At 38.8% G+C, this 19,369-nt stretch overlaps 1 protein-coding gene across 2 annotated transcripts in view; it reads left to right on the forward strand.

Annotated features, from left to right (window-relative positions):
- The window catches only part of LOC116253549 (serine/threonine-protein phosphatase 2A 65 kDa regulatory subunit A beta isoform-like), a 44,459-nt gene that overhangs the window by 7,212 nt on the left and 17,878 nt on the right, over window positions 1-19,369 (forward strand). For both annotated transcript variants that reach the window (XM_031628409.2, XM_031628408.2), the window contains exons 5-8: window positions 15,251-15,330; window positions 18,398-18,539; window positions 18,719-18,799; window positions 19,041-19,145. In XM_031628409.2, coding sequence (XP_031484269.1) covers window positions 15,251-15,330; window positions 18,398-18,539; window positions 18,719-18,799; window positions 19,041-19,145 — 408 coding nt within the window. The remainder of the gene's footprint in view (window positions 1-15,250; window positions 15,331-18,397; window positions 18,540-18,718; window positions 18,800-19,040; window positions 19,146-19,369) is intronic.

Here is a 19,369-nt window from a genome sequence, read left to right on the forward strand (position 1 = left end):
GCAACCAAGAGAAAAGAGGAAACGTACCTTCAGTGGTTGATGCGTTGCCGGTGCCATGATGTCGGTGGCTGGACCCCACCAGAGGCTGATTTTAGCCAGAGCTGCCTTGGAGACTCCCTACGGTGGAAAAGGTTGAAAGGGAGCAAGTGAAGAGAGAGAAACACAGAGCAAAAATGGAGAACTTGTGTGATGCTAAAGTTTTTATGCCCATGATAGAAACTTTCGAAATGCCCTGCAGTTTCTCCATTATCTTCAGAAATGCTGTTATAATCTAAAAATTTTTACCCTCCCTCACTTTTCAGCAAAGTAATTACAGAAGGCACTTACGATCCATGTTTTGGAAATTTCAATAACTTTCTATATTTGTAAATTCTAAGAAAAAGGGTTTTAAAGTCTGTAAAGTACTTTTTGCCTCCTTACTTTTACAAATTTTGAAAAGAAGGCAATTGGACCAGTTTTTAGCAAAATTTAGATTTTCACTCTCTTTTATTTTCTAACCGCATTTTCTGGACCTGATCTGCTTCATGTTTTACCTAATGATTTTGGTGTTTTCCCTAATTTTTAGGATTTTTTTTTAAATCTTAAAAAAATTTATCATTTTTTCCCCGAGAGAAATAAGCTTGCTGTATTCCACTTGAGAAGAACTTTGCCCTTTAAAACCTGAAAATATTATTTGTGACTGTAACTTAAAAATAAAATAGGAAAAATTAAGAAACCATAAAGATATAGATGAATGACGACTTAGACTCATAATCGACAACTAACAATCATGATAGATTAATATTTATAGCTATTGGCTTCTGTCTAATAAAACCAAGGGTAACAAGCATAACACAAAATGAAATAGCAAAGACACCAAACTGTTGAGGATGAGTTAAAAAAAAGGTAAATTGCATAACAAAGCAACTCAACGCATAATGTAATTGACAACTGATACTTATACCAAGTGTGGTAGATGGACCATAGTCGCAAATACCATCGTTGGGTTTTAAACGGCATGGTTTTTCTTAGGTATAATGCCACAGGGTTGCTTTTCTTGGGAAAATCTCAGGAAGATCTTGGTAAGCTTTAAAAAAGTTAAAAAATCCTAAAAATAAAATAAGAAAATGCAAAATAAATAACTACTAACTAAAAAATGCAAAAAATGAAAAAGAAAGCAGATAAAATGAAAAAAATGTGACAAACTCATTTTTTTTGTTTCGGCATCTTTTCCAAAAAGAGACATGTTATTCTTGTTTTTTCTGGCTGACTTGTTTTTAACGTGCTTTTAAAAACAAATGCATTTTCTGTGACTATGAGATGGACCATCAAAATCAAAGTTATAAATTATAATCATACCTAAGGCTTGCACAAGTTTTTAATTTCAGTAGTTTCAAGCCTTCAAGGATATGTAGCAGAGGCTCTTGAAGAAAGTTGCAGCATCTGAGTTGGCATGAGTTCGTTGAATGTGTGAGTGTGGTAATAGGTTATTAGCTGTTAGTACTTAACATATATAAGGTCCATTGACTCCTGGAATGGGTGAGAATCGATAAATTGCCACGTATTTACCAAAGCTCTCTGATTTGCCCCTGCCTGCACCCCCCCACCCTCCTTGCATTCCCACCTTCCTTTGCTCCCCTCTTCTCTGCTTCCCCTTCCTCACTCACAGATACTTGTTCCCTCTCTTCCTTGTCCCACCTCTGTCGCTCATAGATATCCTTCTCTCTCTTCTTGCATCAACCTCATGGTTTTTTGTTTTTGTTCTGTCAGCCATGGAAAAGACATGAATAAGGGAGAAGCTGGTGGACTAGCCCTCGTTGCAAGAAAAAGGACTGCTGTAGCAGCCTCTCCTTGAAATTAGAAAATGGATTATGGGAACAATCACTCGATGTGGGGCTGCTCTGGCAACACATGTATTACTCCAAAATAAGTCAACCAAACATGAAGTAATAACTACATTGTGTTTACTCATGTGATGGTAAAAAAACCAGACAATTAAGCTGCTGCTGCTCTCTATAGTTGCATATTTGAACATAATTGAGTAAAGCGTATCAATATATCATTGAAAAACAATTTAATGAAAAACAGACATTAAAATCAATATATTCAAAACATTTACAACTATCTATTAGTTGACAAACCCAACATGTATGTATATATTATCTAAAGGTAAAGTCCAAAGTTAAAGAGCCCAATGCTCTAGAAATTGACTATACAGAGAATCAGACCTGAAGTTAAGCCTAATATGCTTTAGCTTTTCATTGCAATATGTAAAAATAAATGGATCCGTAATTTTAAATTTTTATATTCTAATAAGTTAGAATATTTACATAAAGGAAATTAATTTAATTAATAGTTAGTAACCAATCACCAATCATCTTGATCATTATAAAATACGAAGTCTATCACTGATTGTGCTTAGTCAAATGAGTTTCAAGCAGAGTTCAATGAGTTTTAACTGAGCCAAACCGAGTTTCGGCCGAGTCGAACTGAGTCAACTTGGTCAAGACAATCCATAAACGAGCCCCATATTGGTTTAACATGTTAGAGCTGACTCGAGCTGAGTCAGCTGGGTCAACAATATGTGGTGAGTTTTAAAACATCGACTGATTTATAATTTGACATTGATATGTATGGTTAGATTTGTGAGAAGCAACACACATAGTGTTTGATAACCAAGAGGCACATGGGCAAGATAAAAGTGGCAGGCATGATCTATTCTATATATATATATATATATATATGGAATCACAATCACACAGAAAATGGAGATGTATATTTAAACTGACTATTCTTTTGGGACGGGGGGGGGGGACCTGACCGATTATTCACTAAGATTATTTACAAAAATCACTTCTAAAGTCACAGCATTTCTCTATGCTAGCAATTTTTCTCCCCTTATACAACACCTTGTCCTCAATGTGTGAATTCTGGAGAACGTTGTAGTAATGAGGATGGGTCCTCCCATGTTGGACCTTGGTCATTCTCTCCTTGCCATTCTGTGAAGCAACATACGTTGGGCTGCCCATTGATTCTCCTAGAGTATTTTCGAAAAATTCTTAAGGGCTGCAGAGAATTGGGCGTGCTCTCCCTTATCGGCGCGGTCATAACTTGTCCTGTGGCAGGTGGCTGTCCAGGCTTCAAGTGAGAGGCGTGGAATACAGGGTGAATGTTGGACCCTTCTGGAAGCTCCAGTTTATAGGCAACTTTGCCGACCTTCTCCAGCACCTTAAATGGGCCAACATATTTTGCTGTGAACTTGTGAATGCCTGCAGGTCTGCGTGCTATCTTACCTGCAGGAAATTTCTTCAATTAGGCCCAGTCCCCCACTTTATATCCCTGCGGTGTTTATTATACTGGTGCCTCATTCGATTTTGAGCTGTAGCCAAAGGGCCTTGATCACGGTCAATACTTTGTCTTTGTCCCTGTTGAGCAGCTGCATCTTTACTTCACTTAGTTGTTCTCCTTGAGGGTGGAATATTCTCAAATCGGGCGGCGATCTACCATGGATTACCTCAAAGGGAGATACCCCTAGGGCTGACTGTGTAGGTGTGTTATAGGCTAACTCTGCCTAGGATAGAAATTCAGTCCAGTTATGAGGTTGCTGTTGCACGTAACACCTCAAATATGTTTCAAGTATGTGATTAGTGACCTCTGTTTGCCCATCCGTCTGAGGATGATAGGCTGTGCTCATGCATAGTTTGGTTCCTTGCAAAGAGAAGTAGTGTTTTCAAAACTTATTTAGAAAGAGAGGGTCACAGTCACTTTCCATGGACTTAGGCATTCCGTGCAACTTACCGACCTGGTCTTAAAAGGATTGAGCTACGTCCTTTGCTGTGTAGGGATGGGATGGTGATAAAATGTGCATACTTAGAGAGTCTATCAACCACTATAAGTGCATACTTAGAGAGTCTATCGACCACTACAAGTATAACCGATTTTCCCTTTAGACTTTGGTAACCCTTTGATAAAGTCTAGGGAAGTATCTTTCCAAATGCTCTCAGGTGTTGGTAAGGGCTGTAACAACCCTGCAGGGCGAAGAGTTTTGTATTTCTGCCTCTGACACACTCTGTAGGCTTGCATATACTTACAGACCTGTCTTCTCATGCCTGGCCAAAAGAAGAGGCGTCGGATTCGCCGAAATGTTCCTTTTATCCCTTGATGGCCAGCCCCTCATGCGTCATGGTATTGTTCCAATAATTCTTTTGTCATGCTGGAGCTTGGAGGAACAAAAATCCTTCCCTGGAAACTTAGCCTAGAAGTAGCCTACCACAAGTCCATGACCTGAACCGCCTACCCTAAACTCGCCTACTTGTACTTGGCACCCAAAAACACACAAGGATAGGATTTGGAACCTGTCAGTCTTTCTCTCAAGTCAGACTGATTTTGGAACAGAATTGACCGGGTCGTAGAGTCGTTTCTAAATATAGAAAAGTCTCATGCCACGAATATCCATGTCTTAATCGAATTCTGCTCTAACTGCTGTTTCAGCTCCTTGACTTCAGCTGAGTTTCGATATAACTCTTCCAGTACTCAATATCTCAGCAACTGGTCTGATGAGAGTTTGAAGTTGGGCTGTTGGTCTGCCATCAACAAGCCCAAACTGTCGTGACAGGCTACCTGACACTAAATTATTAGCTCTTTTCTTGTAGAATATATCAAAATCGTATCCATCGAGCTTTATCCATTTTTGTTGCACTGAAGTATGGATCTTCTGCTGCATATAGTATTTTAGACTATGGTGGTCTGCAAATACATTGAACTTCCATCCAATTACGTATTGGTGCCATCTTTGGACTGCCATTACCATGCAACTAGCTCTCCTTCATAAGCTGACTTCCCTTTAAAGGTGACACCCATAGCCTTGCTGAAATATGTAACTAGATGACTCTTTAGCTTAATACAGCTCCAACTCCCATTTTGGATGTGTCAATTTCTTCCGAAGGTAAGACCAGCACAGGAGCTCAGCTAATAGCTTCCTTTGATCGTTGCAATTCTTGTTCACCTTCTTTTTCCCACACAAACTTCCCCTTTTTAAGCATTGCTGTGAGGGGTGTTTCTATGGTTCCAAAGCTTCTTGCAAACCTTTGGTAATATCCCGCCAACCCTAGGAAAGCTCTCAGCCCCTTTTCTATCTTCGGAAGCTCCCATTTTCAGGGATAGTATGGCCCAAGTATGTCACTTGACCACCACCGAAAAGGTATTTTGGAGCCTTGGCATGTAACTGATTCTTGGCTATGTCACACGGGTACTCCTCTTAAGGAGTACCCGTACGGTACGGGTATGGGAACGGGTATGGCCCTGGTGCGGTCAACGCAGTACCGGGTACGGTCAACGTACCCGGGATCATTTTTGTCTATTTTCGGACTCTGTCAACTTTGACCAAGTCCAAAGTTGTCCAGTTTTTGAGTTGAAAATTAAAAATCCTCCTCTCTTTTCTTGTTTCCTTTTTCACTCTAAACCTTTCTTGTACATAGTTCCTCACAACTTTTCATTTAAAATCTTCCATACAATGTTTCGAAAATCCATTCCTTCTCTATAACTTGACTCTTCGATAATAGTGTGAGCCATAACCATAGCGATGTCAATATATCTTAAAAGCATGACCTGTTGCTCCTTGTAATCTTGATGATGCGACGGAGAATCAAGAAAGCTAATATATTTGTATGTTAATTACTTCCATATTGTGTTTTGTGAATATGTTATTCATTTTGAAATTTTTTGACATATATATATATATATATATATATACACGTCCGCGTGTGTGTACGGCCGTACCCCCGCACTCAAATTTTTTGGAAATGATCCGTACTCGTACCCGCACCGGTACCCATACCCGCACCCCTACCCGTACCTATGTGACATAGATTCTTGGCCAACACTTGGAGGACAAGGTTCAAATGCTCAGCATGAATGGTTTGATTAGAGCTGTATATTAGAATGCCGTGAAAAAAAACTAGAACAAATCTTCTTACGTAGGGCTAAAAAATCTCATTCATGATTGCTTGAAAGGTTGTTGGCCCATTGGTTATGACAAACAGCATAACCACAAACTCATAATGGTTCTTCTGGGTCTGAAAAGCACTCTTATGGATGTAACTGGCACCATTCTGATCTGGTGGTATCCTGCACGTAAATCCAGCTTCGAAAAGATTCTAGCCCCACAGAGCTTGTCTAGTAGCTCTTCAATTACTGGAATCAGATAATGATTCCTTATCATGCACATGTTTAGAGCTCTATGCACATGTTTAGAGCTCTGTAATCCACAGAGAAATGCCAAGAGCCATCTTTCTTTTTAACCAAGAGTGCAGGTCAGGAGTATGGGCTGAGATTGGGCTGGATTATTCCCTCTTTGAGCTTCTCCTTTATCAGATTTTCTATTTCGTTTTACTGAACATGGCTGTACCTGTAGGGCCAAGTTGACTGGTTTGGAGCTGGTTTTTAGTTCGATCTGGTGGTCAAATACGTGTGCAGGTGGAAGGCCAACAGGTTTACCAAAAACCTCATCGTGTTGTATCAAAAGTAGCTGTAACTATGCAGGTTATCTTGAAATTAATTCAGTCTCCTAAGTCTGATCAGTACATTTAGATAATATCATTAAATGCAAGTTACCTTGTTTCACTAGTTTTCTGCCCTCAGCCCTGATTTTGGTGCCTGTATCAACATCGCATGCTGTTTTCCCCGTCTCGCCGGCGGAAGACTTTCATTTCATTGAAATCCCATTCCACCCTTCCAAGCTGTTTCAAGTTTCAACCACTGCATACCCAACACCAAGTCAGCCCTTCCCATTGCTATGGGATACAATTCTAGCTCGAATTCTTGCCCTTGAATTTCAACCACCTCCTTCGGGCAGCATCGTGTTCACCGCAGGAAAATTCCATCTTCAGTGACTACCTTGAACTCTGGTTGTCCACCTGCTCATTGATACTTGGTCCTTTAAGCTTCCCTTGCACACACATGACGTGAGGCATGTGGTCCTCTGCCAATGCGTTCTGGTGCTGCCCCCTCACCTTCTTCTAGTACTCCTTCTTCTTGCGTTTCTGTATCCTCTTCTCGTTATTGTCATCCACTAAATACATGTGCAATTTTTTATAGGTGTGCCTGGAAGACCACTTCTCCTCGCAATGGAAGCACAACCTCTTTCGGCGCCTCTCCCTGATTTGATCAGGGTTTAGCCTCTTCACCAGCACATTGTTCCCTTCGTTAGTATTTCTAGGTGATTCCTAGTATCACTTGGAGGCACTGGGGTTTTCCGTGCTGTTTGTTTAAGGGGTCTGAGTTCTCTGATAGAAACTCCTAGTATTCGGCATTTCTACTCAGCTATGTCACATAGGTACGGGTACGAGTACCAGTACAGGTACATGTTCGGATATGGGTACAGACCATTTTCAAAACACTTGGGTGCGGGGGTACGGCAGTACACACACACACATACACACACACACATATCAAAAAATTACAAACAGAATAACATTCATAAATCATGATCCAAAATTTATAGATACTATCATACTACTAAACAAAGTATGGAAGTAATTAACATACAAAATATTTCAGCTTTCTTGATTCTCTTTAGTCGCATCATCAAGATTAGAAGGAACAACAAGTTCTATAAGGTCCATATTAAGAGCATGCAAATCATATGCTCCTTCAAGTTCCATGTCAATGTCCTTTGGATTAACATCCCAATACTTGGATGATCCTGAACTGCAAGTTGCAACAAAATCACAATATGATTTAACTTTAAGTTAATTTTAACTTTAAACAACTAACATAATATACATATGTATACATATCAAAAATAAAAAAAGAAAGAAATACCTGTAATCACCTGAAGTACGTGAAAGTAAGCGTAGGTTGGAGTGGACATAAACTAAATCTTCTGCTTGCTTACTAGTTAGCTTATTTCTCTTGATGTTGTGAATTTGAGAATAAGTGCTCCTGTTTCTTTCACAACATGAAGAGGTTGTAGGTTGAGATAATAACTTCAACGCAAGTTGTTGGAGATTTGGTGTCGTTGCTCCAAAACATAACCACCAATTAACATGATCTTCTTCATCTCTTGCCATTGCAGCTTGTAATGAATCACTTCTTCCACTAGAAAAGCTCGCAGAGTGATTATCTATTATCTTTAACCGATGAGAATTAAAAAATAGTCTTCCCAAACATATCTCCCTATTGTTTGATATTTTTGGATTTCGATTAGGAGGAACACGACCAATACCTCCTGCCAACCATGTTTGTCCATAATATTTGGGATTTAAAGAGTGTGCCATACAATGCAAAGGGTTATTACTTCTATTCCATCTTCTTACTAAAATTTTATGCACATGATCGAAAAGCTCAGAATCATCAAGTGCAACATTCTTCTTCTCATGTCTTAAAATGATGTTTTGAATTTTTTCAATCATGTTATCCTACATATCATAAACTCTATGAAGCATGAGCCCTTCTTTATCAACTTGTCACAACATCTGCCAAATAGGCTCTGTAAACTACAGAAAATATGTAATCTTATCCCACCATTCATCATCTAAAATACATTTTTTAATTTCTTGAGCCTTCACAATGTCATCACTCCGATAAAACTTCCAATGATTGTCAGTCACCATAAGTGTTATTGCATGATTCACCTGCTTTATTCTTTTCATCATTACAATAATGGATGCAAAACGAGTCTCTGCTACCTTCAACAATTTCAAATCAGAATGCTTATTAAATATAGCAAGAGTATTGTGGTGGTTTACAACAAAATTTCTGATGTTTCTAACATCATGCTCAAGCTTTTCAATCCTTGAACACAATTTAACAGTGTTTGTATCTTCTTTTGATGAGTTGCAAATACTTTTAAGTGTTAGATTTATATTGTGTGCCACACAAGGAGTCCATAATATGTGACTATATTTGGGATCACTTGCCAAATTGATCCCTGCTCGTTGGCAAATTGGAGCATTATCAGTAATAGTTTGCATAACATTGTCTTCACCCACTTCTTTGGTGACTTTTATAACTAGCCCTTTTAAATACTCAACATCTTTATACTCTTCAGATGCATCAACACAATTCAAAAGATTGGCCCATTAAGCGAATAAACAATAAAATTTATTAGTGGCTGTCTTTGTATATCAGTCCACCCATTAGAAACAATGGATACTCCACATTGTGTCCACGAAAATTTCTTCTTCTATAATAATTTTTTGATGTTTGCCTTCTCTTCTACAAGAATTACTGTTCTCAACTTCTCTGAACTCGGGGGTACATAACCAACCAAACTGCTATTAGCTAAACCTGCAACAACATCTTTCCAATAAGGACTTTTGGCTACATTAAAAGGAAGTGAACTTGCAAAAAAGAACCTTCTGATCATTCTATCAATCTCTGCCCTTCCCATATTTTTGAATGCTTGTGCTAATGTTTTGGTAGGTCCAATCGCCATGTTTATTTTTCTTTTCTTTGAAGCATCTTCACCTTCTTCATTAGCATAAAGAGGAACAGATAATTCATTTGACTTGGCTGAAGATTTTTTTGTGTCAGCTGTATCTTGTTCTTTTTTCAATACTTTCATCGATTCCTTGCTAATTTTTTCGCAGGGACTAATTCCATGGCCTTTGATATGCAATAAATGTGCCTTGCAACACGTATAAGAGCCAATAAAATGATTGACAGAAATTGCAAGAAAAAATTATATTCCCACCACCACCAGCAGCTTTTCCTAGTTTTTTCACATAGCACGAAAGAGGTTGAGGTGAATCCATTTCTACTGCAGCAATGGTATTAACACTACTACTGCTGCTTTCCATATTTCCACTTCCGCTTGTAGGCATTGTTTCTTTTCCTTTATCAACCATTACAACTTATGTCTGAAAAGCAAAAAACTATAACTGATAACTGAAAATATATATATCAACAATTCAAGCACGTAAAAAAAAAATTAGATGATTTACCAGAAAACAGTGCAAGTACAAATGCTAAAAGAACACAAAAAATAGATGATCTACCAAATAGATGGAAATCATGTTATTGGAAGAAAGAGCTTGCAGACCTTCGTCACTCTTGCTGATGACAAGCCACTTTGAACAATTTTCGAGTAAGAAAATTGAAAAGCGAAGAGCAACTAGGTGGAAGGAGGAAGGGGAAAACTGAAGAAGTCAATCTGACCAACCCTGGAGTAAGAAAAATGAAAACGAAGAGGAAACATAATATCTCCAAACACCATTTTCCCTTATTAACACAGCAACAACCACAAAATATACAGTCTTATGCATACACTACTTCAATATACCAAGGACGAATTGAGAGAAAAACTGCTTACACAGTTAACCATCTTGACCTTCTTCATACAAGGATCTATATGGTGGAAAAGAAAGAAAAACACTTATTTTTCTCTCTGCATCTATATATGCAAGCTGGTGGTGGGTGGTAAATATAGCCTCTGCCACTTTCGCTCGAGTACCAAATGGGCACGTGAGAAACTTAAGACACAGGCATGACCATTAACCGGTCAAGAATGATTAGAAAGGAACATATGAGAAAACAAAAGAAAAAAAATGAATTGAGGAGCTCGATCTTCACAAAACAAACGAGAGATCCTTCAAATGAAACCAATCACTGCATTGGAAAACCCTAAAAACCAAGCAAGATCAGAAGAAAGAGCTTGCCGACCTTTATGTTTGCCGCTTGCCGTTTGCCGTTCGCCGGAGTGGAGAATCGCCTCTTGTCGTCGGTCTCTATCCGTGAAGACGAGGTGAAGAAGCAGAACCGTCGAGGAAAAACTTAATGGTTACGATATTTTAACGTGAAAAATGTAAACCACGTTAAAATGTAAAACGTGTTAAAAACCTAAAGTGGACAATTTTGAACTTGGTCAACTTTGACCGAGTTCGAAAATGGTCGGATTCGACCTTGGGTACGTTGATCCGGTACGGTCAACGGCGTACCCGAGACGCATCCGTACCCATACTGGTATCGTACTGGTACAGTGCGGGTACTGCTCCTTAAGAGCAATACTCGTGTTACATAGCTCCTCAGCCACCCTAGCGACTTTGAAGGCTTCCAACATCGTCCGCGGTCTTGTGGCTTGCACCTCGATTCTCAATTCCTCTTTCGACCTTCCTACAAAAGTCCTGAACCAAGGCTTCGACCGGCCGCCCACGAACCATGTTATTCAACTCCTTGAATTTGGCTTGGTATTCGATCATAGACCCACGCTGTTTTAATTTTTGATAGTTCCACATTGAAATCCAGATACGCAGATTGGCTGAATCCTATGTCACATGGGTGGCTGAATCCTATGTCACATGGGTGCGGGTACGATACGGGTACAGACACGACAATTTTCAAATTTTTTGAATACGCAGATACGACAAATTTTATATTCTCAAAAATGATAAAATGAAAAAAAATTAAATTAATAGTTAAAAGATGCAAAAACATATAATGAACATAAAATTGAAGAAATAAAATACAATAGTTCAACATCTCAACAATCAACATTATAAGTGCATAAGGAAGCATAACAAATTAACAATTAACAACTTAGAATATCTATGGTTTTCAGCTGATATAAATGTGAAACTAGCATATACGTCGTGTCATTCCAACAGGAAAAATCATACAAAGTTACAACAGGAAAAATCATACAACAGTCAACAAGAAAAATCATGCAATAGGAAATCATACAAATTCAAACGAACACATACAGCTATACGCACTCAAAGAGAACATCCCCAAATCGGCAAATCCAAAAAAAAAACCGTCCATAGCATTGAAGAAGAGTTAAGGATCAAGATCGACGGATTAACCATCCAATCTTCAAACAATAACATCCCCAAATCGGCAAATCCAAGAACAAAAAAAAACCCCAAATCAAGCACATGAAACCCTAAGTTTTAATATGAAATAAAAAAACCATTTACCTGTCTGTCGCCGTCTGCCGCTGGACACTAGGGGTGGGCATCGGGCCGGGCCGGGCCGGGTACCGGGCCTGGCCACCAAAAGTCAGGCCCGGCCCGGCCCGCCGCGAAGAGGGAGACACGGGAAGGGGGAGCCGAGCGGAGAGGGGCACGGGGGCTGCGGGGGGATGGAGGCGGAGAGGGAGAGGAGCGAGCTGCGGGCCGCAGGGGCTGCGGGGGACGGAGGCGGAGAGGGAGAGGGAGCAGAGAGGGAGAGGGGAGGGACTCAGAGAGGGAGAGGGAGAGGGAGAGGGGGAGCGGAGAGGGAGAGGGAAAAGGGAGATGGAGCAGAGAGGGTGAGGGAGGGAAACGGGAGAGGGAGAGGGAGATGGAAGGGAGAGGGAGACGAAAGGGAGAGGGAGAGGGAGATGGAAGGGAGAGGGAGCAGAGGGAGAGGGAGACGGAAGGGAGAGGGAGAGGGAGCAGAGGGAGAGGGAGCAGAGGGAGAGGGAGCAGAGAGGGAGAGGGAGACGGAAGGGAGAGGGAGAGGGAGACGGAAGGGAGAAGGAGAGGGAGCAGAGAGAGAGGGAGACAGAAGGGAGAGGGAGCAGAGGGAGAGGGAGATGGAAGGGATAGGGAGAGGGAGTAGAGGGAGAGGGAGATGGAAGGGATAGGGAGAGGGAGAGGGAGACGGAAGGGAGAGGGAGCAGAGAGGGAGAGGGAGCAGAGGGAGAGGGAGACGGAAGGGAGAGGGAGAGGGAGCAGAGAGGGAGAGGGAGACGGGAAGAGAGAGGGAGGGGTCAGGGGAGCGAGCAGAGGGGTCACGTTTTCCCTGGCCCAGGCCTACTGTACACCACCGGACGTTGCCGTGGGTCGCCACACGTCATCGCCGTCGCCTGCCATAGCTGCCAAACTTCTCCGCTGCAGAATCGTTGCCGGCGAAGTGGGAGAGCTCGTCGGTTCAGCGACATAAAATTGTGTTCATTTTTTTTTTGGGTTCAGAACGGGTCTGACCCAGACCCGATCCAAATCGTATCCACCCGTATCCCGTATATCCGTATTCCCGTATCGGCGTATCGACATGGGTACGTGGGCTAAACTCACGTATCCGTGTGTCGTAGGCTGAATCTGACTATGAGGGCTTCGACAAACCTGGTCCAGTTAGGTTTCCTTTGTTGAGCCACCAGCCAACGGTACTAGCGTAAGGCAGCCCCTTCCAAATGCACCACAGCATGCCCCACACGATTCTCCAATGCAATCCCTTGACAATCGAAATACTGCTCAGCCCTAAAAACCCAATTAGTAGGACCTTCCCCCATAAATTTAGGAAACTCCATCTTGCGTAGCTGGTGAAATCCTGCAGCCTCCCCACTAGAGACGAATCTGATGAAGGCTAGGTTTGAGAGTTCATACCTGGATTGTGTGGTGTATTTTGACGCAAGCTGCTGGAAACCCTCTGCAGCACCTCATGCAGCATTCCTGCCATCTCTGACATCATCGTCTGCATTCGGGCATCCACTTCTGTTAGCCGTTACCCCAACTCACCGCAGTTTCTCCCGACACCATCCAAACGCCCTGCCAGCAGCTGATGGTTGATCTATGCCTGTTTCTTCATGGTTTCTAAGGTAGCGAGAACCTCCTTACTTGCCATGATGGCTCTGATATCAATGATAATGTATGCCTAAGTCTCCTGCAATTATCAAGTAAATTTCCCACACATGCACATTCCCAGCACAGAGTCAGGCAAGAAAACTCCTCTCACCGGGAGTTTAGTGTTCGTTAACTTTAATAACCCTAATTGTCTAGGGTAACATAGTATATAACTATGGAAGTGGGTCTAACAAAGGGGGACCCAACCCATTATTCACTTCGCAGTATCTCTATGCTAACACCCTGTCTATGTAAATAAAAGAACAATAGTATGCAATTTAAAATTGTAACTCTACAAGTACTATAGTTAAAGCTCAAACAATAAAGTGGGACAATGACATGGATGTGCAAACTGAATAAGATACAATGCAAAAGAAGATCTCTGGCATGAAATTTGTGAAGTTTTTTGTTCATCAACTTTCAACCCTTATGAGTAAGAAAACTTCTTTTTTGGTGCCTAAGTCCATGGTAGCTCCTTCATTATACCATTTTCAATCAGTGAACATGGTTATTTCTCTCCTTTAAAATAGAATTTGAACAAATCACATGCAAGATAAAGTTTGTTACACCAGGTCCTTTCTACTTCTTTCTCTTGGTGTGAATTTTAATGACATATAAAGCTTGTTGTTGTAGGTAAACTTTGGAACCTACCTTGATTTGTTCATCATTTGCTACATCTTCCAAATAATGAATGACTTGTAGCATTAAATCAATGGAATAAGCAGCACATGCTATACTAAAGCTATTTTGATACCTTTTTCCAATAATATTGTTTGCTCTTCTTTGGTTACTTCTATTGTACATAACAATGTGGACTACTCTTTTATAGGAAACGACAAAAACTCAACCATGGAATCTGCCTTTGTAGGACCCTTTTCAATATGCTTTGGTTTCCAAAATACAGTGCCTTTGTAGATGTTATCATCCAATCTGTTCATGGTCTCTTTAGTTGTATCTTTATAGATGAAAAATGAAATGACAAAATAGATTGTCATTTTAAAGTCGGTGCACGTTTTTTCCTATAATACATTACATTTATGGTATGTGCAAAAATCTATGTGAATGTAGGTTTCCTAACTGGTTAGAATTTTTAATTTTTAACTGAAGGTTTTTCTTAACATTTTCAATTTTTAGATCCATGTGAGCATGTGTGTTTTTGTGCATGAAGGGATGACCTTAGTTTTCATTTAAGCATTAGGACATATTTGTCATCCTTTTTTTTTCTTCTGTTCTACATAGATTGGGTTAGCTATTTTACACAAGCCACTGGAGCGGATGTATTAACATGGTTTAAGTTTATTGTGCTGTCCCCTTTGCATAGACCCTTGTGTTTTTTCCTGCCTGTAGAAACTTCACACTTGTTGTCCTCAGCCTCTCTTTGCGCACCAGTCCTCAGATCCTGGACTTTTCATTATACCATCATTAGGTACCACTATCATGGTAGGTGAGAAGAGAAATGGTATAAACTTTTGTGGCATACAAATTCTTTGCACATATGTGTGTTTCTGTGTCCATGTACCAAATTGGTACCACGTCAGTTGAGTTTTTCATTACTGAGTGTGTTACAAGTACTTAGGAGTGTTCATATATGGTGTTTATGAAGTAAGTTCTTTTGGCAGTACCGTCTTCTTGGCTGCAATGGTTCTTTTAATTGTTATTTTATGGTAACCTATGTCTGGTCAATTACTGATAGCTCTTTATCCAGGCTAAGCCCACTAATGTCTGTGCAGGATAAATCTTGGCGCGTTCGCTATATGGTTGCAAATCAATTATATGAACTTTGTGAAGCTGTTGGTCCTGAGCCTACAAGGTAATATTAACTTGTTGAAGGAATTGCAGTGTTACCAATTTCTAGATTTTTGATCTTTTTTACTTGCATGTTTATTGTATGGAGTCAAAGAATTCAGTTGGCCTGCCAAATCACCACCTGTTTGTGTTGTAACGTAACATCTGCCATCCCTCTTTCATGTTGCTACCATCTACTGTGGAAGTATGTGACCCCCATCAAGCACATTGATTATGTCATCATTTTTTAAATGTTTTGTCAACTTGAACAAGTTTATCTGGTCCATGTTTTTTGCTCCTTCTGATTTTTTTATATATCATTTAAATGTTCTTTTTTGTGCTTCTCTCTTCGAAGTGTTGATATTTCAAAGCGAAAACCAATTTAATAGCATAGCCACAAATATCGTTCTTGGGGTTTTATCGGCGAGGTTTTTCTCAAGTATTTTTTGACAAAGTTGTTTTTCGAAAAAATCTCCAAAAAATCTCAAAGGTTTAAAAAAAGAAAAATCAAAATGTTAGGTAAAAATACAATAAATCACAAACTAATAAGAAAACATGAAAAAACATCTAGTTAAAATGATAAAAATGATAATTTAATAAGCATTATATTGCGTCTTGGAGGTTACATTCAATACCTAAAACACGAGAAAAGAAAACAATGAAGCAAAAGTTAAAACTAATAATAACAGAAAAATGAAATAAAAAAAGTGAACAATTGATTTTTAATGTTTTTTTTTTCAAAACATCACTATTTTTCCTTTTTTTTTATTTGTTTTGTTAATATCACAATATTTCAAAAGTATCACGATATTTGTATGCCTAATAGTTCAAATTTGCAGTTGTGAGCATTAATAGGAGAAGGGTGTTTTTTGGCACCCAGACTTTTCTTGTTGTGTGTTGAAGTTGTCTTTGTCCTTGGGTTCCTATGTTGCATGAACACTTGAAAAGAACATGAAATATTGGGTGTCACGCCATGTCTAACTTCGATAGTGGCACTTTATGCACGTAGTAAATGTTGTGAAAAGCATATTGTAAGCCATATCAATGTTGCCAATAGATACGTCGTATCATAAAGTAACGTAATGTTTTTTTAATTAAAAAAAGAAAAAATCTGAAAAAATAGAGAAAATGAAGAAAAATAAAAAATAGTAGGTTTTTTATGAAAAAACTTGTCATACATAATGACAAGCTTATTATAGGTATAAAGTTACTTCACAAACATTAATAATTCATAATATCATATGGTAACACAACATGATCTAAGACATCAAGAAAAATAATTTGTTACATGATCTACATAATAAATCATAAGATATATAACACATCAGAAAACAAGTCTTGCACACATTATTGATTATACATCTTATCATAAGACAATTGTTCAATTTTAAAGCAAATAACAAATGGAAACAGCATCATTCATAATCATTATCATCTCCATTCTCATTTTCATTTTTCGCAGAAGATATAAACCCTCTTTCTCTAAACAAGAATTGGTCACCCATGCACAAATCTGCCTTCAAATCAATGATTTCTTGGGAAAACTGATTATTCCTTTTCAAAATTGCCACCACCTTCCGTTCGTTCAACTCTTAGGTATGTTTAGAAATGAAGAGGGAAACAACTTTTAAAAATTATTTTGAAAAGGGGGGTTTCTAACCCCCGTACTTTTCAAAATAGACCTGTATCATATGATATAGTACGATACACCATTTGTTTATGATACAGGTGGTGTTCGTATCTCATAATCAAAAAATGATGGTACATATTGTAGGATACTGCTTCGTACTATTTTTGAAGATGAAGTGTACCAAAAACAAAAACGACACACGTCGTCTCTTTATTCTCTCTCTTTTTCCCCTTTTCTCTTTCCTTTCTCCCTTTCATTTTTGTTTTCTTTCTGTTGTCTTCGCCTTTCCTTTTCCCCTCTCATTGTCCCTTCACTTTCTTTGTTTTTGCTCACTTTGATGTCTTCCTTTTTCTCAGTCAAACTTGACAGCCTAACACCTTCTCTCTAAAGGACAACCCCCTGGTCGTCCTTTTAAAGGACGACAGGTGCCTGTCCTCCATTAAAAATTAAAACGTATTTTTGAAAGAGATTTATTTTATTTATTTAAGTTTCAAATTAATTAAGCTAACCTTAATACAAAAAATATTTTTACATAGTAGACAAACAAAGCTGTTAAACAATTAATTTAATTACGTAACAGATTTTAGTTAACATTTTGCTTGTACAATTTGTTAATTTCTCTTTTCACACACACACTCACAGAGTTACAAATATATAGACATCGACAATTGTATCCGTGTCCATGCAACATAGGAGATGACTCATGTAATGAGGTTGCTTCAAAGGGAACTAGATATACAAGGAATAAAATAATCATAAGCGAACTAAAGATATGCAAGGGATAGAATTAACCAATGAACTGACAAAAATCATGGCTACAATTGTCGTGATATTTTCAAAATATCCTGATATTAACCAAAAAATGAAAAAAGGGCAAAAATCATGATATTTTGATAAAAACATTAAAACTCAATTTATGGGGATTTTAATGCGATTTTGTTGCGAATTTTTCATTTATTTTTTATTACATTTTCTGTTTTCATTTTTTAAAACTTTTGCTCATTGTTTTATTTCCTCTTGTTTTAGGTATTTAACGTGACCTCCTAGATGCAATACAATGCTTATTACTTTGTTATCTTTATCATTTTAACTAGATGTTTTTTTGTCTTCTTATTAGTTTCTCTCATTTAGTTTATTTTTACCTAACATTTTGACTTTTTTGGGAAAAAAACTTTGCCAAAAAATACTCGAGAAAAGCTTGCGGATGAAAGCCCTAGAACGATATTTGTGGCTTTGAAATAAAACTAAACCTCTTCTTTCAAAGTGATGGTGATGTTATTTTTATTGTAAGTTTGTAATTGCATGTTGATGTCGTGTCCCCACCAATGTTTGTTAATGGGCAGTATTTTTGCAGTAATTTGACATCATCATGGTGTTCACTACTGTTATTGTAGTGATCCATGAATTTAGGACTGGAATCCCTTTATGTTAGTTTGCTGATTTTAATGCTCGGATTTTTAAGAACGGACCTGGTGCCTGCATATGTCCGCCTTCTACGAGATAATGAGGCGGAAGTCCGTATTGCTGCTGCGGGAAAAGTAACCAAATTTTGCAGGATATTGAATCCACAACTTGCAATTCAGCACATTCTTCCTTGTGTCAAGGTGAGTCCCTATACTTTGATGAGCTCATTCCATGCTTTTGATGTTCTTTTGGTTGAGTAACATTTTTACAATGAATGTCCATGCATTTGGCACAAAATACCCGTGATTGTTTTATCTAAAATATGTAATTGAGCAATCTTTAATTGCTTTTAGGACTAAAATACCTATTTCCTTTCCAGGAGTTGTCATCAGATTCTTCTCAACATGTACGTTCTGCTTTAGCATCTGTTATAATGGGCATGGCACCTGTTCTCGGAAAGGTGAATTTTGTGAATGCTCTATTATTGCACAAGAACATTTGATTTTCTTTGTTTGAGTCTTGCTAATAAGCTGTCGGAGGCATCTGAAATCCATCAAACTGCATTATTTAGCTTTTTACATCCAAACAAAAATTTGTAGCAAGTGAATTTTCAGTGTGCTATTTCATTTGCTATGTATATGCTAGTGCAGCATATCAAGTGTTCTTTTGAAGTTTACGCCTCTCTTGATTGTTATACGCAGGATGCAACTATTGAGCAGCTTCTTCCTATCTTTCTATCCCTACTAAAAGATGAATTCCCGGATGTGCGGCTGAATATTATCAGCAAGCTTGATCAAGTAAATCAGGTAGTTTGTTATTGGGTGATACTGCTGCTGTTTGTAACTCAATTTTGGGGTCTGGATTTATCATGGATCTAGACTTCTAAAGTTCAGATGGTTACTTACTAGTGAATCTCTTCCTGGGCATGGTTAATTTTCTTGTGTCAGTGAAAAGGTAGAAGGGTACATTTTCTTATGCTGGTATTCCAATTCATGCTTTTCTGTTAACTCTTCAGGGTGAGTGAAGTATG

Source organism: Nymphaea colorata, chromosome 4 (genome assembly GCF_008831285.2).
Source record: "Nymphaea colorata isolate Beijing-Zhang1983 chromosome 4, ASM883128v2, whole genome shotgun sequence".
Taxonomy (NCBI): Eukaryota; Viridiplantae; Streptophyta; class Magnoliopsida; order Nymphaeales; family Nymphaeaceae; genus Nymphaea; species Nymphaea colorata.